Raw genomic sequence first — 27,191 nt, 5'->3', positions numbered from 1 at the left:
CCTTTGTTTTGCCGGGGACAGGGTATCACTGAATCCAGAGTGCTTAAACAGAGTGAACAGTGTATGGATGTAACTGGTTCGAAAACTAATTTGCTAGATTGATAGTTTGGCGGTCTACAAAGGTAGCCGAGGTAGGGACTGTAAATTTCTAAATTAGCGCTGTAGGTGGTTATGTAGTGGATTAAAATTGAATCCAATTCAGTAATGGAATGCAGTTCAGTTTGAAGCTGCTCACTATGATCAATGCTGTCACTAGGATCAGACAGATATATAAATTCCTGCAAGAGTTCCTTCTCCAAATAATAACCAATATACTCAGGTTCTAATACCTGTATTACAGTTGAAAGAGATATTAGACCACACAAGACAACAGACAGAATAGCAAATCCATATGAACCGGGTCTCTGATGAATACTATAGGTTATGTGATAGCAAAGTGCTGAACCAAAATAGTAAATACTTCAAGTACCGAGTTTAATTCTGATGCTGTCTATGCGACCCATTACCTCTCCTTGTGATGATGACTGGTTGTGAATGCTCGATCCAATACACCTTGATGCGGTAGGTTGATGGCAGTCGATTTTTATTTGATTCTGGAGGATATCTCGAATAAAATGATCAGAATATCGATTTATAATTATTTGATAAGAATATCGACTACCATCCACCACCAGAAGAAATAATATTCTAATAATAAGTACCATACTCGATAATATCTGACTATTGCAAAACAGGTCGTGTCTTGCATGATTGATATGTGTCAGTCAAGAAAGAACGAATTTGGAGGTGTAATTGAATAAACCCAGTTCAGTGAAAAGGTAATATGAATAAATTCTGGAGAATATTCTCAGACAGCAAAATATGTCTTGCATGTCACCGTGTCTTGCATGATTGATATGTGTCAGTCAAGAAAGAATGAATTTGGAGGTGTAATTGAATAAACCCAGTTCAGTGAAAAGGTAATATGAATAAATTCTGGAGAATATTCTCAGACAGCAAAATATTGACTAGATAAATGAACAAATTTCACAAAATTTAATTTCCAACTGATAAGGAATGAATATTAAGTGATAGCGAATTTGAATCTTCAAATTATAGATACTATATGGGAATTTAATACTTTCTAATTGAATGAAATGAGATGGGTGATAGCCCTTGGAATGGGTCATAAAATGCACCAATCAAATAGGCAAAGTGAGCTAATACAAAATTATCATTTAGAAAATAGAATAAATCAATGAATAGTTATAATTATTATCTGGGTGGGGTTTTGCCTAAGTACAGACCTTTTGGCTAAGTACAGCATGAATATTAAAATTTACTCATTACAATGAAAATCATCTATGATATCTTTATACCCTTAAGTCTATAGTCATGACTCTTCCCAAATTGACGAATTTATACGCTGTATAATTTTCTTAGATTAACCATTCATATATTCCCCTTTCATATATTCAAATAACTTATGTAGACTTTTGTTTCCGTTTTTTGTTTTCAAAGTATATTCGGCTGTAGAATATATCATTCCGGCTGGTTTATATCGACCCTCAATCATCATATATATACAGGCTAAGCTAATTTGTCTTCGTATTTCTAACAAATATATCTTCATGACAGTTCTTAAATAAATATTTAGGCTCATTCGGCATAGAAATTATAATATAAAAAGTGAAAAAATTGATAAAATATAACTGTTGCGATCAATTATCAATCAAACTGCCTTCTCAATTGGCTATTTGTTGACAAGTTAGCTTTGGTCGGTTTAGGGTTATGTTTTGATTCAATTCCAACCTTCAAATATTGCCTTACTGATCAAAATGATAAACGTCACAAATACATACGGTTTTCTCAGTTAATAAATTTCTGGAAGGTATAATATAATTACTGATTTATTAGTTTCAGCCTGTGTAGGTCAGATAACTGTCGTTTATCTGCCTTCGATAAGATTAAGGTACTTCCCCAGTGATGGAATTTATTTTGCTCGTATAATGGCCTATGAATTAATTGATTATAATTCGAGGGTTGTACAATCCTTTGGTACATCACAAAACATATAAACATCTAAACATCTAAACTTATAAACAGAAGTTGCTCGTTTAGTAGTAAAGGATATAATTTTGAAGAATTACCGAGAAACAAACTTGAACTAAAAGCACAGCTGATCTCATATCACAAAAAATATTCTAACATATTACAACATATGTTAGAAAATCATGTGTCAATATAATATCATTTTCATCGTGGCTTTTCTTACCATATTCATGAGCTTACTTTATAGGATCCTTCTTCAACCTTTGGAACCCTTAGAGGCAAAATATCTCAAAATATTTGAGAATACGCGAAAAAGCGGTTTCAGAGGAAAAAGTTTTTCTGAATCCAGATTGGAAATTATATAGTTTACTATTGGCTTGTAGAAAATCTACAACACTTGTGAATGAACAACTCTTTCAAGTATTTTGGACAGAGCAGGTGAAATACTTTATTTTGTAGAGGTGACTTTGTTTAGTGGATGAACAAGAGCAAGCTTCCAATTTTCAGAAAATTCGTTGTTTTCAAGGGACTTGTTAAAATATCAGATATACCAGGATAACTCAAATCATATATACTATAGGCTAGGGGTATCCACAATGTTGTTTTGGCCAGCTATAGTGCTATTTGATAACTCTAGATTGTGAATGCTCCATCTGGAACCAACTGCAATAAGCTAACTGCAATAGTATTCCAAGAGGATAATTTGTTTAACTCAAAGTTTATAACCTCACTATTGCTAACAAATATGACCGCTGTTTTAACTGAGTTAGGTAGAGTTAGCGAACTCAAACCTTCGCTATCTGCTATCTCATCTGTTATTTTTTTGTAACTTACTACTATAGCATTGATTTAACAAATAGCAGGAGTTAGCGAATAGCTCGACTTAGCCAGCTAACTCCAACATTGTGAATACCCCTATCATAATATAGACTAGATATACTTATAGAACAAGATATACTATCTAGTTAGTTAGTGTAGAGGGTTAGTACAAGGTGCGCCAGAGAAACTTACTTATTTGAAAGGTCAATAAAAACAAAAGTACTTTAGTTATTGTTTCAATCTTTTTTTTATGAAAATACAATATCTAAATTTTTTTATGCAGTCTTGTAAATTACATCAGATCAATGGCGACCCCCTTCGCGCATACACTGATGGAGTCGATTTTCAAAATTTGTGTCCACTCATTGTGGGAGTTATCAATAAGTATGTTGTCGCGAATGTTGTTCATGAGGTGTGCTATAGTCAGTGAGGATAGAATGTAATTATATACAATTCAATACAATTATACATTCAATACTCACAGGCTTTAGTCCGTGGTCGATCGACATAAACCAGAGATCTCAAATAACCCCATAAAAAATAGCATTGAAGAGATGTATGTGGAAATAAGCTTCATCACTGAGAAAAATGACCGTACTTCAGGCAGTTTGTCAATCAGCATATCACATGCATTTTGACGGGCAACAAAATCGCGTTTAGTCAATTTTTGAACAACAGCCAATTCATATGGTTGAAATTGAAGGTCTTCATGGGAAATTCTCTGAACAAAGGAGTCATAAATAATTTATATTACTATTGCATAGCAGCTGCGTGTTTGTGAGCCAAATGCCTGGGAGAACGCAAAACTGACTGCCTCACTCTCAATATTTTCGGGAGTTCTGATGGTTTGTGAAAGTTCATTCCTAAGCTTAGCGACACTTTCACAATCCCGAAATTATTTAAACCACGGCAGAATTGAATTACAAACAGGAACGAGTCGGTAAGGAGGAATTTGAAATCGAGCGCAGAATGCACATTGCGTAGCAAGAACAAGTGATCGACCATTAGAAAAGAATCTCTCAACTGCGAAGGCCCGCTGCTCTCTGGACAAGAGCATGATGGCAACTTACTTGAGAGAGGATAAATTTGGGAAGTTCCACCTCCAGATACGCCCCCTCCTACCCCTCTACACAATCAATTCACCGGGGATTTTTTTCAAATGAGTAAGTTTCTCTGGCGCACTTTGTACAAGGTTATAGTATAAAGGGAACCATAGAAGGTGGTGGAGAGAGAAACTATTCAACTATGTTGTCTTGTCATTTACACTGACATTATAACGTGAATGTGGCTATACTGTAGATTCGACATCCAGCAAGTGGTGCTAGTATGTAGCTTCAACTCATTTGGAATTGTGTGAACTCATCTGACAGAAGACTACTATCGTAGGATTCACATCGGACTCTTCTCTAGGATTTTCAAACAGCACCAATCTTTTGGTTCTTATTCTAACTCATCTCCCACATCCAAGTTCGTTCTTATTATCTAATTTCTTTCATTTCGTATTTTTTAGAAACAGCGAACTGTGATAATGTGCAATTAGAGGATTTCCTGACAACTGCCAGCTTTGAACAGATCAAATTGGTTGTGGAGAAATATAACGGGCATTCTGATTCAAGTGGTAAACATCTCGCAGAAAAAATTAACAATTTTTGTCCGATTGGTCTCATGCAAGAGGTTTATAAGCGTATAGGTAGGTGGCATTCAAATATTATTTCATCTACAACCATGTTATAATGTGGACATTACAATCAATCCCATCAGAGCTTCCTTTTCACAATTGATTTTCAAATCAAACTTCAACCAATTACAATGCAAGATTATCCACAGTGTCGAAATTTTTGGAATCAGCTGATCTGATATAAGCAGGATTGTTGGCTATGAGCAGGAAGCTCAATATGGAATGCTACAGCCATCATAACTAGATTACATTACCTATAAATTCGTCAGACTCGATGATTCATTTGATATGAATTTGAAAACAATATAGTATTACAATATATATCTGTTCCTATCACGCTCATCTATATAATAAGAGAGAGTAGGGTTGTGTTAGTTCATTTGTTCGTTTGTTCACATCAAAACATGCCAACTTGTGGATTGCATATCGGAAAAACGGGAATGATTAAGATTTCCAAATTTTTCAAGTAGATTCAATCTCGTGCACCTTGAAGCCCAAATTTAAATTTCCTTTCTAGATTTTTCAAAATTAATGTTCAAATTTCATTCATGGGACATATGATTTTATACAGCGAATTCACCAAATCATATGATAGAAGTTAAAAAAGAACATGTGTTCTATTATTGTTTCCCACATGATTCCACTTGACCTCATAATATTGTTCTGATAATTGATAAATGGGTTATAAATATTATTAATAGAATAATATTATTATTAATATGATAATAGTTGTTTTGATGATTAAAAATAATTAATTATTGAATAATTGATAATAACATTGATCTGATAATTAATAAATATTTTCATATTCACAAAATTTGTATAATAATATGGTGAATATGAAACAGCTGCATCAAAGTAGTTATCTCAAAAACATCTGTTCAGAGAAACATAGTTTAGAAACATTGTTTTTCTAATGTAAAACGGGTATTCACAATGTTGTTTTAGCCAGCTAAAGTGCTATTTGATAACTCTGGATTGTGAACCCTTCATCTAAAACCAACTGCTATAAGCCAAGGTCTATTAATACAGGTCATGACACGATCCCGTGATGCATTGCAGAATTGCCATTTTATGGGGTTCTAGTTCAACAATTTTTTAATTTATCATCTGTTATCATTATAGATTGAACAAAATGATGTCTTATTTTGTTATATTGTTCAAGGGATATTGCTTGGCTTTGAATTATAAAATAAATTGTTCCGACAGAATAATAATATTTAGATTCCAACTAGGAACTGAATTTTAGATTTTCAGATTCAATTGATCAGGTACTTAAAACTTTTTTTGAAGTTGGACTCACATATTTCTGTCTTGTCCCAATGCCTTATGAATCATAATCCTTAAGTTGCAAGAATAAGAACATCTTTTTATGATAAATAAATGAATAGTTGAACCATTTATTATTGGATTTTCATTATTTAGAAATTCAAATCCTGAATCCACACATTATCTGAACTAGAATATGGTTTTTAGATTGCATAATTTTGTAACGAGCAAATTGAATTGGATTGGATTTTCAAATGTATCGCCATAAAGACCCCATAAAATGGCCGCTCCATAAGGAACATGAATTTCATGACCAGTATATAAAGACCTTGCTATAAGCTAACTGCAATTGCGCTCCAAGCAGATAATTTGTGTAACTCGAAGTTTATAACCTCACTTTTGCTACCAAATATGACAGAGTTAGCTAGAGTTAGCGACTCAAACCTGCGCTATCTGCTATCTGCTTTTTTTCTAAGGTACTACTATAGCATTGAGTTGAGATGTTAAGATGTTGAGATGTCTGAAAAGGTGTTGATATTTACATGAATGGATTATTCTCCTTCATTTCTATTTAATTACAATTTAGAAATTATTTGAGCCCTGATAGAATGATTGACTCACTGTACAGTCAGTCAGTCATAAATTTTAATATCGAAATGAGGGGTATTTTGGCAAGCTGAACAAAAAAATAAGGTCCTATGCACCTTTCCGGTTTCTCTTCAAATGAAGAATGAGTTTTGTGGGTTGTCAAATCTGCCCCTAAAAGGGAACCTATCCAACTTTACTATCTTTTAGTAAAATAACATTGATTTCTGCATTGAATAAAATGTTTCTTGCCAACAACAATCAAACACTTTGTGAATTTAGATATGATCTCACTTCAGATTTTCACAATTTTCTATTATTTGAATTCATGGGAATTGAAGGAATATATTCCGGTCAGTTCATGGTAAGTTGATGAAATTGACTATCAATCAAAGACAAAAAAAAAATCATAATAATTTTATTAGTACATAATTAATTGAATGAATTGTCGTTGTACTGAGTTCTTGGTCAACAATATTTGAATATCGGTATTAAACCATTCATCATTTTTCAGAAGTTCTATTCGAATTAGAAAATATTTATCAGCTTCCATCAATCGATCATTCGTAACAATGAATTGTTCAAAACATGAATTTAATCAAACAAAAAGTCCCATACTTCTGTAGTCATGTTCGCGAACGTGTTCTCATGTTTTCCTTGTGATGGATAGCCAAAATTATAGAGCAAACTGCACGGCGGATTCCAATCAAGGACTCTGATTGGCTGAAAAGTTCAGCGTTTGGAGTGTGGTATGGCGAACAGTTGAAACAGAGACAAGCAGCACGGGGAACGGTTTGGAGTACAGTACGGCGAATGTTCAACATTAAAAAACATTAAACTGATAAATGAATCCGTTGGATCCCCCCAGAGCCTGAAAACTATGTAAGATTTACAGGCATTGTTGTAGCAATGGCCAGGAAACATATTCCAAGAGGTTTCAGGAAGGAATATATCCCGGGATGAAGTGGAACAAGTAAACATCTCTTCAAGCAATTCCAGAAGAGAAATGACCCAACGATTGCAGGAGAACTCCTGGAGAGTTTGGATGAGGCACAGAGAAAGAAATGATCCAGCACAATGGAGGAGATGGATTTCATACATTCCAGCCGCCGGGCTTGGAGTCTGCTCAGGAAGCTGGGCAGTTCGAAAATATTGTCACTCATCAGGACTCCCATATCCATCCTAATCAGGTGGCAGAACAAATTGTAAGGACATCAAAGGCCCCAGGCTGCCTGGACAATGCAATAAGCGTGAAGAATAGGCTAAGGGAAATGAAAGCAACTGTTCCACAAGACTCAAGTCTTACAGTAATTTCACAGTTGAGGAGGTGAATGTTGCACTTTGCTATACAAAGCCTGGTAAGGCAATGGGGTTTGATGGAGTTCATCCAGAGTTTCTGATGCTACATACATGAAAGCGTGTCAGACTGTGGCTCTCTCGGTTCTATACAAGGATCTTACAGACTAGCTATCTCCCAGCAGAATTCAAGGAGTCAAAAATTGTGGCAATCATAAAACCTGGGAAGCCTTGTAATGATGTTATGAGTTACCACCCATTTGCTCTGCTCAGTGTCAGTTATAAATTGCTTGAAAGGCTCATCTATAATAGGATCAGCCCAAAAATACTGGAACATGTTCCAATACAACAAGCAGGATTTCGGCTGCACAGACCAGGTTCTTGCATTGACAACACATATTGGAGCAGGTTTCCAGAAGGGCTTGAAGACGTCTGTTGCCTATGTGAACCTGAGTGCTGCATACGACACAGTGTCGAGAGAGGGCCTCAAATTTGAACTCCTACAGGTCCTGCCAAGTCTAAAAATCATTCAATTAATCAATAAATAGCTGGAGAGCAGGAATTTCAGGGTTCTCATGGATGATAGGCTGAGCAGGAGGGAGGTATTGAACAATGGATTGCCACAGGGATCTATCTCATCCTCCCTTCTTTTCAATCTCTACAAAGCCGATTTGCCGAATATCAAATCAAGAGTATTCGTGTATGACATTGTTATAGTCATGCAGGACAGGGATATGGAAAAAACAGCGAGCAGCCTGACTCAAGACTTGTTTTCCCTCTCAGCTTACTTCCACAAGTGGAGGATCCAGCCCAACATGAGGAAACTGGGGGTTTGCTGCTCTCATCTGAATAATAAGGGAGCAAGTGTGGAGTTGAAGATAAAATTTAATGATGCTCACCTGCAACATAATTTTTTGTCCATGTACCTGATAGTTATGCTTGACCGCACTCTATCCTATAAATACCATACCCAAAATTGAAAAGCATTTAATCACTGGGACAATTAGAAGCACTCCCATATATTGGCTTACAGTTTCTCAGCAATATTGCTTCACTGAGGCTGCCTGAATCTTCTGCTTTTTTCATGAACACAAAAAGATGAAGAGTAACAGGGCACTTCTAATCCACGGAGATCTTCTGGATTTGGGTGATTGGTTAAAGTCAAGGCATCCTCCCATGCTCATGACAGAGCAACTGAGTGATGAAAATTTCTCCATGAGAGCAAGCTGGGAGCAGGAGTGGATGGAAAAACCCCCCTCAGCATCTGCTTTGGATACACAGTTGGTGTAAATGTAGCTGGATTTGAACTGCCAAGATGGATGTGGGCGGCCCTCAACAGGGTTAGGACTGGCCATGGGAGATGCGGGGCTTCTCTCAATGCCTGGGGCAGTTTACCTTACCAAGCTTGTGATTGTGGAGAGGCTAGACAGACGATGAAGCACATCATCAGAAATTGTAATATATGTGCCTACCAAGGCGATTTAAATTATTTTATCTCGGCTACTCCACAATCACTACACTACATTGACAACCTTGACATCAAAATTCAATATATTTACAATATTATATCAACCTGACAACGGTCTCATGACAGATTTTTCTTTGACTACCGAATGTGTTTGTGTGCGTCTATATATATGTGCCATTCACTAATAATAATAGTAATAATGTTTAACAGCTGATTTTTTACATTATGAAACATATGCTCATGTTCGCTGAAAGGCGCAATATTCGGCGGAATGCACGGTTTGCTGCGCGGTTCGAGGTTCGGTTCGGCATGTGTGGACAGACCTTGAGATGTTACAGGACATATTTATACAGATCACAGGCCAAAGCAACATAATAATCTTCACTATAATAAAGGAAAGAACTGGCTTATACAAGTACGGAATAGGAAAATTATGTTTGAAACATAATTACGTCTTAACTACTGAACTTACTTACTTGAAATTTGGCATATTGATTCTTAATCGAGCAAAATATATAATCACGTCTTAACTACTGGACTTACTAACTTGAAATTTGGCATATCGATTATTAATTGACCGAGGATGGTTATAGACCTATTTTTGATTCTTCAGAATTTGATTAAATCAAGCATTCAGTTTCAATTTGTCATGCTTCCAGTTGTTGTATAGAAGCAGCTGAACATTTATTTTAAAAGGGAAATTAGAAGATAGGTATGATTGGGGATCCTATTCGAATAATAAACACGTCGCACCCAAATATTTTTCGCCATTTTGAATCCAACTTCATTTTTCAAAATTGAAAGGTGGTCTTATGATACATGATTTTGATACAGGATTTTAAGAGAGAAGGTATGGTGAAAACCGCACATCGATATCTCAAAACCTTTCAAAAGTTAAAAGATGCTGATATATCATCCATCTATCTATCATCTTCTCTACTATAATGGAGAAAAGAACTGGCTTATCTCTATATCTATAAAAGGCTAAGCCCCGACAGACTGTAATCACACCACAGCCCAAACTACTGAGCCTACAAATTTTGCACAATTGTTTATGATAGCTTCAAAACATCCACTAAGAAAGGATTTTCAGAAATTTGCCCCCCTGAGGGAGCTGGAGCCCCCTAAAAATTTTGTACTTTTTAACCACTCATTGCACAGCAAAGTCACGAGGAACTTTTTTGTTCAGCTACGGAAAAAAATCAGATCTATGCAGAAGAAATCTGACCAGGAGCAGAGAGGAGTCCAGGAGAGGGCATTTTTTGAAAATTTCCATGGAAAATCACACTACATCTCAAACTAATTGGCCTACAAACTTAAAACTCTGCACAAATATCCTTCGAACATGCTAGACATGCACTAAGAACGGATTTTGAGATATTTTGCCTCTAAGGGTTTCAAAGGATGGAAAAGGATCCTATTTAGTAAGGTTATGAACATGGTAAGGTGAATGCCATATGGAACTGATATAATTGACACATGATATTCTAACATATATGTTGTAATCATTGGAAAGCTTAAAATGATAATTCTATCAATTAGCTGATCGAATTTGAATTTCCGGGGTTCGAAAGCGTGAGCTTACCACGTGTTTGTTCCATTGTTTTATGCTTGGCCAGATCGGTTTGCGCCTTCTATCAGCTGTATATGGAGTCTCATACATTCCGATAAGAACAGAGCACAGAGATTTTCTTTGGATAGGAGTTTGTTGATAATTTTTTTTCAAATTCAAATTTTATTGCAAACAAAAACCACATTGAAAAATTTCTTAATAGTTAGACAACAAGATCACAAAAACAAGATGTCAAACATAAACCTACATTTATTTATAGCACGGCCAGAAAAAGACAAACTTGAGTAGGTCTACTAGCCGTGAGTTCATTCAATATAACTTATATTTTTGTGTTTATATTTTGTGAAGAAAAAGTACGAGTTGATGAGAGATGTGAGTAATTTCTCATATTTGATCTGAATGGTTATTCATATTTTAGTAGTCGAGGTCACTTCAATCAAAGTTTTTACTTTCCTTGCCCTATTACCATAGGTAAGGAAAGTATTGCTTTCCAAAAAAAATTAAGGCACCCCTATTTCAAGTTTTCTATACGTTTCAAGGTCCTCTGAGTCCAAAAACATGATTTTTGGGTGTTGGTCTGTGTGTGTATGTGTGTGTGTGTGTGTGTGTGTGTGTGTGTGTGTGTGTGTGTGTGTGTGTGTGTGTGTGTGTGTGTGTGTGTGTGTTGGAACAAGGTATAATACGGGGAGACAATCAAGTATACACAGCACATTAAGGGGAGGTGTGTACACTAAGGGGAGACCCCGTATTGTCACTGCTCAATTTTAGTGAAAATCACTTCTACATGCTTAAAACCATGTAAAAACGTAATAAAAAAAAATCTCCCCATTTTGTTAGTACTCTACCTAATTGGGATACACTCCAGTTCCCGAAATTGCCACCACGTTGTGCTACGATCGCTAATACACACTCACACAAAACTTATTTACGGATTGAGCATACAATGCGGGCTACTTGCATATCCCTGCAAATCTCCATTGTCTCCTCCACTGTTCGAAGTAGCTGGTTTGCTATGGGATTTGCCGTGACTCAATGATTCACAGCTTAGCGAATTCATAGTTTATTTTTCTGTTCATTCACTTGTGACATGAGGAGGGAGCGAGGATACATGCTTGCAGATTGTATTGTGGTACTGATTTTTCAGTTATTTGGTACAAATAGTCTGTAAATGATGATTCTTCACAAAAAATACGCTCTGCTAACCTCACAGTCTTTGAAAATACCAGTTTTTCTCCATATAAGTCAAAAATTATTCATAGTGAAAAATCCAGAACCGTTTCCAAGAATACAAAATCCTCTACAATTCAACGCCAAATTGAGTTCATCACAATCAATGGTGACTCAGACATGATTCTTGGAAACACAATTTCCTTCATTGAATTTGGGCTATTGCTAGAATTATGGGAATGGGAGGTTTGTTAAGATTCAAGAATAGCACGTCAGTAAGTTTATATTCTCGAACAGGCTTCACTGAGAATTCACTTACTGATTTACAGAAATGTGAAAAGTTGGTAACCCAACATTTTATCTCAAGACCAGGATGGCCATATTGCCATTTCCTTTTGTGTCTGTCAATATCCTTGCGAAAACTGTCTTGTGAACCTCAGATTGAATATTTTACTTGTGTATTATATGCTCACTTCGTGTGAAAAGACTTTGTTCCGGAGAAAAGATTTAGTAATCATACCCTGCTCAGAAAAATTGTAGTCACTAGTTGTCAGATAGGGAGGGTGACCGCGCGGGCTATTACTCAAAGAGTCAAGGCATTCCAAAATGATTTATCTTTGAGAAAATGAAGAATGAGAAATCAGAGCAGTGAGTCCTTCCAGTTCATATTATTAAATAATCCAATTTGGGTAGCTGAAAGTCTCTCAATAATGCACTATAAAATGGAGTACGGTAACCTACTATAAAATGGAGTCACCTACCAGCAATGTCGAGGACCAATTCGCAATTTAGAGTTGGGAGGCACTGTGAAACGTACTTTCTTGAATCCCAGTACTGAGTAGCTTATATCCATACGTGGAATGTTTATTTGAATGTTATAAATGTATCGTATCATTATGATAAGCCAAATTATTAATTAAGAATTTTCAGTTTATGGATTGTTTCACCTATACTAGTCACAATCATAACCGACAATGAATTAAAATAAAAATAATTTATAAACGTGGGGAAGGATAGTGATTCCATCAATCGCATGTTAAACTCGCGAAAGAAATTTATATGAACACTACATATATTAACTTCTTATTTCTAATCAGGAAAATAACTTATTAATCAATCAGGAGAGCGTTATAGATCCCCAGTTTATTTATCCTAGCTTCAATATTAATCTTGAACAGAAATCAAGAAAAAGAAAATTATATGAATCCTGTCCTTGTCAAGATGAATAAAATAAGTTGGTGCATGTATCCAGGTTTTATTCAAATATTGTAGAAATGGTCAATTGTAGAATTGTTCGGGAAACTGTAAGTGGGGTTGTATAAATTATACATTGAATTATAAGCAAGCACCTGTCAGGGAGTTCTGGTTTATTACTTTGGCATTTCAAAACCTCAATTCAATCGATCTTGGCCAGAATAGAGTCTGTTCCACAAGTAAAGGATTGGTTCGCAGCTTAACCAATGAGAGATTGGATATGGTAGACTATCATTTCCAAATATCTCATTTAAGAATTAATGATAATGCATTATTTGTCTGGAACCAGGTATAATCTAGTGCCACATGCGGGTAGGCTGAAAAGAGCATACCGACGACACAGATTGAGAGAAGTTAAGAAAAATGCTAATGCGCTATTCATATAGCAGAGGCTGCAAATCCATGTAGGGATGCTTGGAGTTTCATCGATTTCTGTAGACGCAAATCAGGTGATTTGGACCAGAGTTTTGCAACTGCAGATGAGATTGATCGGTTTTGTGTTGACTAGTTCAGGTCATGATTATGGCTTCTCTGATGAGATGACTGAATTCTTAGCTACTCTTTAGAGAATTCCACTTCTTGGGGAGCATTTTGAATGGATTATTATATGAATTATTATGAATGGATAATTATTCAAATAAGTCGTCTTTTATGGTTTATTATTGTGATAATTTCATAATTGTACTATTGAAAACTAATTATCAAGGAGTTTTATTTTTATTTATTATAATATTGTTTTTATAGTTTAATTCGTGCATCATTTGAATCATTTCAAGATTCATTTGATTCGATTATGTGTTATATATTGTTGATATTGATATGTGAGCTGACGTTGTTGTAATATTTTGCCAATGTTCTAACTATATAATTTATTTTGAATTGTGATTCACCTCAATGTGTGATGGGGTTAAATATTGAACAAAAGTAGACCACATGCAACGGACTACTCCTACCACAATTATTCTGATTGGACCATTCATTCGATTGAAACTACTTAATCAGTTTTGCCAGTTTGTACTTTAATATTTTTTTATTTTTACATAAAACTGAAATAAATGTGAGATTCTTGTATGCATGATATCTTTGTGAGTTCCCAACCAATTTTGTTCTATAGATATGTGAATAAGATGTCAAGTCTAAAGTGTTGAAAAATCAACCATGAATATAAGTAGGCTAATAAAAGAACCAAATTTCGATCGTTTTATATTCATAGGAATATGATTCCACAATGCGGAGTTCACATTTCCAAGTCATGAATTTATTGATGAGCCTCCTTGATAATTACTGTTACATCTCTATCTTTTCAAGAAAGAAGCATAATTTATATTATTGAGTACTCAACTGAACAATATTATCTCTAATTGTGTACGTATGTACGCAAGATATGTAACGAAAGGAAGGACGTACAATTTCGAAATATATATAATAATAATATTGAGGGTGATGACCACATAAGCTCTTAGGCTTGTGCGTGGGTATTGAGTGAAAGGGATGATGATGAGAGATGACGACTGGGCTACTTTTTAGGTAGTCGGGACCGACGGCTTATTGTCTCCTCCGAAAGATGGAGTGGCCGTATCCATGTGATTGTGCTGTGGTCAAAGACTTTTGCCCGGGTCAAGATTCGAACTCGAGTTCTGTTGATTGTCAGACCGTTGCGTAATCACTTACTCCAGTGGTTCTCAAAGTGTGGGGCGCGACCCTAAAGGGAGGCGCGATGATTCCTCAGGAGGGGCGCGAAGCTTGGTTGAAAAATTATATGAATTTACTTCTAAAATAATCACTATAAGCATCTTTCTTCTTTCATTCTTTTATTCTCTATTGATTGATACAATAAGTACATCATCAAAATTGAAGGGAGAGAAAAATAATGACTTTCCCGAAGCCCTCCACCACTCTCCCACATACCAGTGAAAGCATTTTTCAAATGATTGATACATTTTTGAAGGACATTGACATGTATTGGAGCAAATGTGTAGGAATTTGTACAGATGAAGCTCGGGCTATGTCAGGAAAGTACACTAGACTTCGAGGGTTGATCAAAAAGGTAGCACCAGAAGCTAGATGGACACACTGTATAATTCATAGGGAGGCTACTTTAGCTGCAAAAGGTATGACTCTTGAACTTGATGTAGTTTCACATGTGGTCGTTGAAACAGTCAATCTCATTAAGGCTGTTCAGTACACTTTTTTTATTGTTCAAATTGGATAATATTTTTCAATATAATTGTTAAGATCATTAAAAAAACTGAAAAATCATGAAAAAAACTGAGTGAGAAAAACTGAAATTTTCAAGTGGTCCAATAAGCGAGTTATGGGTTGTTAAGATCATTATGAGATCTTAACAATTATATTGAAAAAGATTATCCAATTTAAATAAAAATAAAAAGGTGTACCAAACAGCATTAGAGGGCATTAAGTCATGAGTTTCTAGGATTCTCTGTGAAGACATGGGCTCAGAACACACAGCTCTACTGTTTCTTACTGAAGCTCGCTTGCTGTCAAAAGGAAAGGCTTCAACTAGAATATTTGAGCTCATACATGAAGTCCTTATACTTTTGCTTGGGAAAAACCACCAAAACTGAAAGTTTTTCACCAACTCAGATTTTTTGCTGCAATTAGCATGCATGGTGGATATCTTTGAGAAAATATATGTCCTATCCAAGTCTTTGCAGAGAAAAGATGCAAACATTCTGCAATGGACTGAAATGATGGAAAGCTTTGTGAAGAAGCTAAGTTTGTACGAGTGCGGTTTCGAATTGACAACTTGGAGCTATTTCCCAATCTTAAGATTATTACTGAAGAAAAGTATCTAACATTTCATACAAATGTATCCAACTCCATTCAATGAGAAGAAATAAAATTCGTTTTTGAAAATTTAGAAGTCCTCAAAAGTAGTTTCGGAAAATATTTGTATAAATATAAATATAATTTGTTTATTCAATAAAAATATAAACTTGAATGGTTTGGCATGGATTCAAAACCCATTTTAATTCTCAATCAATGAGCTAAGAAAACCTCATTGATCTCAAAGGTGACTCTGCGCTTAAAATGAAGTTTGAAGAATATTCTCTCACATCCTTCTGGATTGGTGTGCAAATGGAACACCAAATTTTGAGTGATAATGTATTGAAGATATTGACTCCATTTGCGACAATTTATTCGTGTGAAACTCGGTTTACTGCTCTAACTGCCATGAAAAGTAAATATAGACTGGTTGTGACCCAGGAACTTCGAGTAGGGTAGCGTTATCAGAGCTGACACCTCGCTCCAATAAACTCTGTGCGAAAAAAACGAGCTCATCATTCACATTTAGGCTCTTTTTATTGTTCAATTGCAACAAAAAAAACAACTATGTACGATAGTACCTGAATAAATGATAATTGTTTTTATAGAATTAGTTGTTTTATTATGATTGAGACTATCGCCCCATTGGGTTATGTATAGAACGTGCTAAATTCAACTAAATAAATATTGAGTGTTAAATATGTAGGTATATACGTACGTATACGTATATGTACAACATGCACAGTAGTCTATGCTTATACATGTAGGTGGGCCCGGCTTACAGCTGAATTATGCAGGTGGGGCTCGAAAAAAAAAGTTTGAGAACCACTGACTTGCTCCAACGAGCCACCCACGTTCTCTCTATTTATATATCTTATATATATTGAGAAAGAAGCCTATTGAGATTTGTAACATTGATGAATAGTTATAACGAGATAAAACTTTTCTAAAGGCCCACATTCACGACAGAGCCAAATCCACAGAACATATCCTCCAATTGGCTAAGAAACAGCTGTTGGTGAGAATCAGCCAATCGGAGGATATGTTCTGTGTATATGGCTACATTGGCTCTGTCGTGGAAGGGGGCCTTAAGAGAATTTCAGTGCTAATCTGAACAACTTCATTGTTGTTATCTATGTTGCAGCTGATATTTAAAATAAGCCTTTTTCAGTCGATTCACTCGAGAATGGTTGGGGTTAGAGTAGCGGTTTGTTGTCTTGGCTGTCGCGAGGAAATCTTCACATGAATAAAAAGTTCGGAGAGGGCTGGGAATGATCTTCCAATTGAGGCATCCTTGATAAGTGAATAATTAATAAATTTATCAAAAATTTGATGCCTTTCCAAAACACTTATGTTCAACAACTGTCTAATTATGATCTTCCAAAACAAAGAAGTATAATATCTCTTTCCAATATTCTATTTTCAAGGGTTACCGTGCTTTGTTTTTTGGTTATTGAAAGTAGAACTTATCTAGGCCCAAATTGTATAGAAGAATCCTCTCCTTGATTTGCAATGAATATATCGTAATAATAAAAAATAGTATCATGGTCATTGGTGTAAGCCTCTCATCAGCAAGGTAATCATGAAGGTATCAATTGATCGAATTCAAAAAAATTTATTCATTTATCTACTAATCCCATTTCTCCCCGGATAGTATGTTGAAAGTGTACACAGAAACCTCCTCGTTTTGTGGCTTTGATGTGTAATTATTTCGTATCCACTGCTCGAAGTAACTGCTATTGCTTTGGCCTTGAACTCTCAGTGAACTGATGATTCAGCAGTCAGTTCATTTTCAGCATAATTCACGGTTTTCTCAGCTCACAGGTGACAGCTCAGTTTCAGACGTGACGTTGCAATTACACACGAAAAGTAATTTCGATAATCTAAATAACACATGGGTTATGCCTGCAAAACCGAAATTTTGAGTGCTGCCAGCGAGTATCAATAGAAATTTCCAATAAAAAATACGAAAATAGATAAATAAGTTCAAAATGAATGATCTTTTAATGAATATTTATACTTGATCAACAAGGAATTATTCAGTAGGCCTATGTATAATACCATATCATGTATTTTTTGCATACATCCATTCTTTTGAATAGGCTACATTGTTTTTAATTCTCATGTGAATAATATATACAACAGTTTTACATTACAATATTTTATTGTAATAAGTCATGATCCTTTTTTATTGTGTTATCCTTTGGTATTTTCCATCTACTTAGACTTTTTATTCACTTCCAATCTCTTGATGAATGGATGCACATTCGATAATTCCATTGAGTGTTTGATTCAATCTGAAGTAATAAAATCTTGAGCTTGGCATTCGAGGCTCAAAAATATCTCAACATATCCTTTTAGCAGGCTACCCACAAGAGTTTTACATCATAATAGCTTGGTTATTGTAATGTATAATAATTTTTAAATCATATTTTAATCTTTTAACTCTATTTCATACTATTTTCCTCACTTCCAGTCTTCTGATGAATGGATACATTCATTCGATAATCCATTGATTGTTTTCATCAATGAATTGGCATGAGATTGGCATTCTAGGCTCAACAACAGCCCAACATAATATTATTTTTTGAATGCTCTAATCATTGTATGTTTCGAGTGTTATGAGATGTTCTAATTTATTCTATTTGCAAAAGTATGAGACATTTTCTACAGATTTTTGCAGTTATTCATATCTGATCAACATAATATTATATTATGATTATATATATTTTGCAAGATCATGTATATATTGATTTTCAATATATTTGACATTAAAATCCTTATTTTAACCTGTTAAGTTATTATAATTTATCAAACCCAAATGTAAGCTTCTAAGCATTTATGTCAGTACTCACAAAAGATCCATGGAAAGCTTTATTGTATACTCAAATAATTAAATTTTGTAAATCAGTTCAGTTGTGACTCGTGAAACATGAATACAAATTTCTTCAGTTCTTATAATCTATTGCAATACACCATTATTATGGAATTAGTTTTTTATTGTTGTACATAATTTCTTTACGGGAAGTATGCAACATACAGCATATCTCTTGCAGTTATTGAAGGCTTGATTAACATGAAATTATCAAGTACTAGGAATATCAGCTTTCAAAGTTGTTTTTTTTATGCATCCACCCTTCTGAATAAGGTACCTTTGAACCTTTGGACCCTCGAATCTGTCCCTCCAAAGACATAAACATAAATAGGGTACATAATTCTCAATTCTTCTGTCAACATAGGCGTTCATGTTAGGGGAAGGGTCAACCTACTAGAGTCGAGCTTAGAGTTTAAGGTAGAGGGTCAACCTTAGAGTTTATGTCCTTGGTGGGGGGGGGGAGTGAACAAGGCCGTCGTGCTCTTCTAAGGCTCCCAAGGCAAAACTTTTGTTGACCATAACACACAAGAAATTGATTGGGAGAGTGATTGAACTTGGTATAGAGTGGTTCGAAAGTTGTCCCACCAAAATTGTCAAAAACAGTGACTCATATACAGAGCAGTCGCGAGGGTGTGGCGACCGAGGTGGTCGCCTTGGGCGCCGTGGTCTGGGAGGCTGGGGCGCCTCGGTGTCATAAAAAAACTGAATTTTTGCCCAATTTCAGATTTGAACAGCTTGTGATAGTGAATGATCTCCAATCTTCTTCTAAATAATAAATATACTTTTCACTAGTTGTTCATCTGACGCCTGCGTGCAATATGAGTGGACGTAGTTGATTGCGCGGAGTACATTATGTTGTGTTTTGACTGCAAGAAAGCGCCTGGCGCCTTACATTATATATTATCTTCATATCAGATCAATGTAAAATAATAAGTCACAGATTACTATAGTATTTGTTGTTTAAAGCGATTTCTTTGGAAACAGGAGCATGTGATGTTTACTGATCACATGTTCTTGTACGGTACTCAAGCAGGGGCACCAGAAAATTCTCCGGATTTGAGAATAGGCTATTGTTTCCTCCTTCTAAGCATTTTTATCCCCAATCTGCTCATAGCGAGCGAAGTGTTGAGTTTAATTTGAAAAGTTCAACAGTGAAGACATGTTCACAAACTTGTGGGTTGCACAATTCAATTTCCTGACAATTCCCGTGGTTAGTGCAGAACGTAGTTTTAGCAAAGTCAAACCTATTAAAATGTATTTGCGCTCTACAATGGCACAAGAAAGGCTCAATATTCACTCGCGATACTCTCGATTGAAAATAAAATTGCAAAGAAACTGGATTTTAGAGAAAATTTAAAAACGTTTGTTTATGCCAAATCAAGAAGAATACATTTTTGTGTTAAATTTTGTGTTTTAATGTACAATTCCTATTGAAAAGACAAGACAATATTTATAACCATCCTAAAACAAAATATCACAGTGTCAAAGACGCAAGACTGCTGACAGTGCTGACTGTGATAAACTAGTTGTTCTGTGAACATTAGACCTCGCGCTCAGTAAGTTACATTGACCTGTTGTTATTTTTCCTCAAAAATTAATAAATAATTTATCAATTAAAAATGTCTAGAGAAAATCCTAAATATACATAGAGCTTTCCGTTCTATCGTACCGTGACTTGTCGTCCCGGAATGTGAGTGTGAGCGCTGTTATCAGTTCTGGCTGCTGTCGATACGCCAATCCAATCAACCCATCAGAGAACATTCTGTGTTGTGTTGGCGAAAAATCGGTGTGTTGGAATTGAAAAAATAAACTACCATAATGCGGATTTCCTACAAACTTCATTTCTGACTTTCCATGATTTAAGAAATATATTTGTTTTCAATAATATTTGTTGCAATTTCAATCATCACATTAAAAAGAAAAATGTGGAAAAAAAGTTTTCTATCAATAACTCCAAACTAGAATAGTGATCTCAGCTTATGGGAAGAGAAAGTTAGTAGACAACTGTCTACTAACGTTGATGGAAAGATATTTTTGAACGGTCAGTATTCTAGTCCACTAGACAGCTGACTTATGATGAATAATTGTATAGTCTGATTTTTACGGTAATACTGGTGTTCGAATAAAACTCCCTTTCCTTTTGTATTATCTTTAAAATGCAACATTTAAAAAAAACCTCATGTATACATCGACGCGAAATTCAAAAAGGACATACCTGTCAAATTTCATGAAAATCTATTGCTGCGTTTTGCTGTAAATGCGCAACATATAAACATTTGAACATAAAGAGAAATGCCAAACCATGGACTTGAATCTTAGACCTCACTTCGCTCGGTCAATAATTAGTTTATTTCACTTCGTATATTGTGACTGTAAATATAATAACAAGTAGTGAGTGAGAGATCCGTGATGCTATTAAGCTGGACAAAATTGAATTAAAAATAAAAGGAATGAAGCTGTGCACTCCATAGCTGTTTGCATGATATATACACATCTCAAGAGCTCAACCCAAATGAAATGGATTACGGAACAATAACAATAGAGAGGAAGCCGAAGACCGTTACCGTCCTGTTACAGTTATTTCGTGAGTTAAACGAAATCAAAATCATTGATTGTCCTAATGTCGTTACAAAATTTGTTTAAGAACGTAATGTACAATTACAATATTATAAATACTCATAAGATCAATATAAAACATAGAAATTACTATAGTAACTGAATTGAAAATAATAAATTTTTCTGTACGTCCATAGAACTATGTTATTACAGTAAACTTGAGGATTTAACCGTTTTTACTGGAAAAGCTGTGTAAACTACGCTTTTTTAAAAACTCGACCTCCAAAAATTAGTCTATAGAGATATTATATTAAGTCAATTAACAGTACACGTTCTTGAACAGTCTACTGTTTCATGGATTATCAATCTCCAATGTACACTCCAGTGTCTCCAGTGTACATTTTGCCATGCTAATCGCGTTTCTTTGACCCTCTTAATTCTGCCAACATCACATCAAAACGTTCCCATATTTTTGCGCCACTCTGTATTTAATATTTCAAGATGGTCCTTCCATATCTTGCATGAATGAAGGAGACTCTTCAAGTCCTCAATAAAATGAATGAAGTCTAGGAAGATCATTCTAGCAATTTTTATCAATGGTTTTATGGATTCAAGTAAAACTGAGAAGTATATTCCTCGCCGAAAGCGTCCCTTAAAACCTTGGATTACGGACGGAATAATAAGATCAATTATTATACGGGATAAAATGCATGATAAAATAAGAAAAGGCCCTGCAGATGCTGATTCGATAAATACATACAGAGTTTATCGTAATACATTGAATAGACTCATAAGTGAGGCGAAGGATAACTATTATAGGGATAAAATAGAACAATGTAACACCAATAGTTCAAAGCTTTGGAGGTGTATTAATGAGGCTATCGGGGAGGGGAAGAAAGAGTGTTGTAAAATTGGAGTTGATGCCAAGAGGTTGAATGACTTTTTCACCAATGTTGGGGAGAGACAGGCTAAAACTATAAACAATGATCCCACAAGCTCTCCAAATTTCAATTTCAACAACGATGTAATTGAAACTCCTCTACCGAATTCCTTCTTTATGAGACCGACAAACTCCAATGAAGTTCAAGCGACAATAAAAGAGCTGAAAAATAACTGCACCCCAGGCTTGGATAATCTCAGTAACAAAGTACTCAAACATATAAGCCACACTATTTCACAGCCGCTATCCGTGATTTTCAACAAATGCTTTGAACAAGGCTACTTCCCTAAACATTTCAAAACCGCCAAGATAAAACCTTTATTCAAGCAAGGAGATCCCTTGGACCCAAGTAACTACAGACCAATCAGCCTTATTAGTAATATAGCAAAAATCATGGAGAAAATTATAAAGAAGAGATTAGTTGTGTATTTGAACAAGCATAAAATAATAGATAAGAATCAATTTGGATTCCAGACTGCGAAAAGTACCGAAGATGCGTTAATTGAATTTTCTAATACTGTTTCACAAAACTTGAATTCCAATTACAAATCTATAGCAGTTTTCCTGGATATTAAAAAAGCCTTTGATACTATACCACATAGTTTTCTTTACAATAAACTCGAAAGATATGGCTTTAGGGGAATATTTCTAAAACTCATAAAGAGCTACTTGAGAGATAGAACCCAGTCTTTAACAATCGACGGACTTACTGATGTCTCCAAAATGACCTCCTACGGTTTGCCTCAGGGAACGGTACTATCACCAATCCTCTTTATATTATATGTCAATGACTTATTAAAGCTGAAATTAAAAAAAGCCACAACTATATCATTCGCAGATGACACTGCAGCTATTTTCCATGGGGAATCTTGGACTGGGGTACATGAAATTGCAGAACAGAACTGTTTGCTCATAAAAAATTGGTTGGACAAAAACACCCTGAGCCTGAACATTGAAAAAACCAATTACATCACCTTTGCATTCAATACAACTGGTGAACCTGATGAGAATTTAAATCTGAAACTCCACTCAAACTGCAACAATAACTGCACCTGCCCTACTATAAAAAGAGTCAAAAGTACCAAATATCTAGGTGTCCAAATAGATGAAAATTTGAAGTGGGACATACACATAAAATTTATTTGCAGAAGAATGATATATCTATCCTATAAATTCTACAAAGCAAAAAAAATTCTGAACTCAAAACATCTAAAAATGGTTTACTTTGCACTGGTCCAGTCCATAATTCAGTATGGTATATCCGTATGGGGGGGCTGTTATAATTCTCACTTAGAAGAGCTTTTCATAATTCAAAAATCAATAATCAAAACAATTTTAAATAAACCCAGACTTTACCCAACCGACTTGACTTTCAAAGAGTTTAATGTGTTAACAGTTAGGCAGTTGTACGTAATAAATGTAGCGAAATATATAATCAAACATAAAGCTAATTTTCCTTGCACAAATAACACAATCAATAACCTGTACAATCTGAGACCCTCCTCGAATAAGTATCTTATGTACAATACAAACATCGAAACCATCAGAAGACAACTTATATATTTAAGCACTAAATTGATAAATAAAATTCCTGAAGAATATATCTGCTGCGCGAAATTGACTAAAAAAATAAAACATGATATTAGTATTTGGATTAAAACGAACTATTTTTTCTACCTGTAAATTAAACAAAGTAAAAGAGGAACTTAGTGTTTTTGTGTGCTCACTTACCAATCTAGTGTGGACCCACCCCTTTACACCAAATTCTGAATTAGCATCTTGTACGGACATTTTTTTTTTTTTGTACTAATTTTGCTAGTTGTTTGTTCTTGTTGTAATTTAATATTACTTGTATTTTATGTATGTGTGTAAAGGAAAATAAATTGAAATTGAAATTGGAAATAAATTGAAAATTCAATTATTTAGAACTTCATGATCAATTAATTATACCCTCTTATTTAATATTATTCCAAATCAACCAATTGAATTTGTTGACTTGTGAAAAAAATATTCACTATCATTTGAATAAGATGCTATAGGCAGCCCTGCAAGTTTAAATCTTAGCCTAGCAAAATGAGTGTTGCAGCCAGAACTTGTGTTGAGAACCAGTTTTCTCCCCACTTTGTAAGTTGAACTAAACACACAATTTCTCCCCGGATTGTGGGTTGGAGGTGTACACACTATGTCTCCCCGGTTTGTGCAGTGAAAGTGTACACACATTTCTCCCCAGTTTGTGCAGTGAAAGTGTACACACATTCCTCCCCATTTTGTAGGTTTAATGCGTAATTTTTTTTTAACTCAACATAAAAAAAATGTTACAATTGTATCAGAAACATATTAATATACCTTCTAAAACAAAAAATGAATCTCTAACATGTGTGTAAATGTGTGTAAATCAGCCTCCCCGCATTGTATGTTCATTTCTCACCTCCCCGTTTGTGGCCTTGTTCCAGTATGTGTGTGTGTGTGTGTGTGTGTGTGTGTGTGTGTGTGTGTGTGTGTGTGTGTGTGTGTGTGTGTGTGTGTGTGTGTGTGTATGTGTGTATGTGTGTATGTGTGTATGTGTGTATGTGTGTGTATGTGTGTATGTCTGTCAACACGATAACTCCATTCCTGATTAACCGATTGACTTGGAACTCTGAACTTGAGGTCCTTATACCATAAGGATCTGACAATAAGAAATTCGATAAAATTCAATTCAAGATGGCGGGAAAAATGGCGGATAATTACTAAAAAACCATGTTTTTCACATTTTTCTCGAAAACAACTCTAACGATTCCCTTCAAATTTATACCATGGATGGCTATTTATAAGCCCTATCAACTGACATGAGTCTCATTTTTGAGAAAATTGCAGGAGCACCGTAATATTCTTGAGAAAGAAATATTCTTGGCGGATGATTACTAAAAAACCATGTTTTTCACGATTTTCTCAAAAATTACTTTACTGATTTTTTTCAAATTCATACCCTGTATAGTTATTTATCAGCTCTATCAACTGGCATGAGTCTCCTTCCTGGGAAACTGATGGGGGGTTCACCTCATCCTTGATAAATGGACTTAGTTACCTCCTTCTCGTGCATGAGGTAGGTAGGTAGCGCAGTTCATAAAAATAACACATAGTTGAGATATTTCATCTGTAGAACATCTGTTTTGACGACTTAGAAAAAATGAGGACAAAAAAAATAATCGAGTTTCACAATTTACACAAAGGAAAAGTACTCTGAAAACAATTATATATACACATATACAGAAGTCTGATCATAGTTTCAAATATGAGCAAGGAAAGTTGTGTGAGTGTAACACACCAGATTTTTTATTTTGTAGCTAATAAATTCCATACGTATTGACTATCCATAATGTATCCAGTGTCCATAATGGAAGTGATTGAACTACTGAAAATTAATGGCTTACTGGTCCTTCATAGAATTTATAGTATTCCTGGTGATTGAGCCTGTCTTTTTCCAGCATTGACTATTGATAATGGACCTTCATATACAACTAGCTTACCTGGCGAACTTTGTACCACCAAAAAGTCAATGTATCTCATGTCACGCTTTACTTTATTTGGTGAATCATGAAATTTATCTGACAATCAATATTTTCATTTACATCTGAATACAGACTTCCTATGTGCTTAGTCATGCAGAATTCATTATTCCCGAAACAAATTCTTCTCAATCAATTGGTAGTAATATCTATGATATGATAAACCATATGTTTTCGTTGTCATTGATTCATTCATAAATATCAAATGTTGTTGATCCATTACTAGTAGAAAGTCATGTTCAATTTTATTTGATTAAAGCTCTACAAATGAAGAGTTTACTTATTTCAATTTAATCAAATAAAATGCCGACAAAGAGAAAGACAAAAACGATTGAAAACCGTAACTACAAAGAAGATAAGATGGAATCACATATTGACAAGTTTCTCAAGCCAAAGGAATTATCTATCGACTCAGATTCGCCTACGGCAGAGAGAGAGTGGAAACATTGGAAAAAGACGTTCGAAAATTTCTTAGAAGGAACGACAACCAAAGACAAAATTAAAATATTGGTAAACTTCTTATCACCTGCTTTATACGAAATTGTGGAAAGCTATACTTCATATGAAGAAACTATATCCATGTTGGAAGATATGTTCGTTAAACCAAAGAACGAAATTTATGCACGATACTGCTTTGCTAATGCAAAACAACAAATAGGTGAGTCCATTGATCACTACTATTCTGAACTAAAAAGATTAAGCTTATCATGTAACTTCACTAGAGTGTCAGCCGAAGAAAACAAAACCGAGCATATTAGAGATGCTCTTGTTTCAGGGTTATGTTCTATTGAAATAAAAGAGAAACTTTTTCAACAAGGAGATTTGAGTCTACAAGAAACCGTTTCCCAAGCACGTGTTCTTGAATCCGCAAAAACATATGCCGACTCCTTAAAAAGTAGTTGTTATACAAACTCTGTTGAAGAAAATAAAAACATAAGCTTGAGTGAATCTTCCTCAGATGTTAATACTGTAACCCAAAATCGACAGGCAATTGTAGAGAAATCCGTTCAATGCCAACGTTGCGGATATAAAAAACACTCAAATTCTCAAGAATGTCCTGCAATAGGAAAGACTTGTCATAAATGTTCACGAATTGGACACTTTTCCCATGTGTGTAAAAGTAAAACGCTCAAAGAAAAACTAACTACGTCAACTATTACTGCAGCTGGTATAGCCAGTAATCTTTCTAAAGCTACAATTATTGTTTCGGTGAATGGAATAAATACACCAGCTCTTATTGATACCGGAAGTGTTGCCAGTTTTATTGATGAAAAATTTGCAAAAACAAATAAATTTAAAACTGCATCAGATTCTTGTTTTATAAGATTTGCATCTGTTCAACATA

General features: G+C 35.0%; 1 protein-coding gene across 1 annotated transcript in view; it reads left to right on the top strand.

Annotated features, from left to right (window-relative positions):
• The window catches only part of LOC120352966, a 50,491-nt gene that overhangs the window by 18,514 nt on the left and 4,786 nt on the right, over window positions 1–27,191 (top strand). The window contains exon 4 of the mRNA XM_039435327.1: window positions 4,361–4,540. Within this exon, the coding sequence (XP_039291261.1) occupies window positions 4,361–4,540 (180 nt within the window). The remainder of the gene's footprint in view (window positions 1–4,360; window positions 4,541–27,191) is intronic.

Source organism: Nilaparvata lugens, chromosome 9 (assembly GCF_014356525.2).
Source record: "Nilaparvata lugens isolate BPH chromosome 9, ASM1435652v1, whole genome shotgun sequence".
NCBI lineage: Eukaryota > Metazoa > Arthropoda > Insecta > Hemiptera > Delphacidae > Nilaparvata > Nilaparvata lugens.
This window is presented reverse-complemented; position numbering and strand designations above follow the sequence as displayed.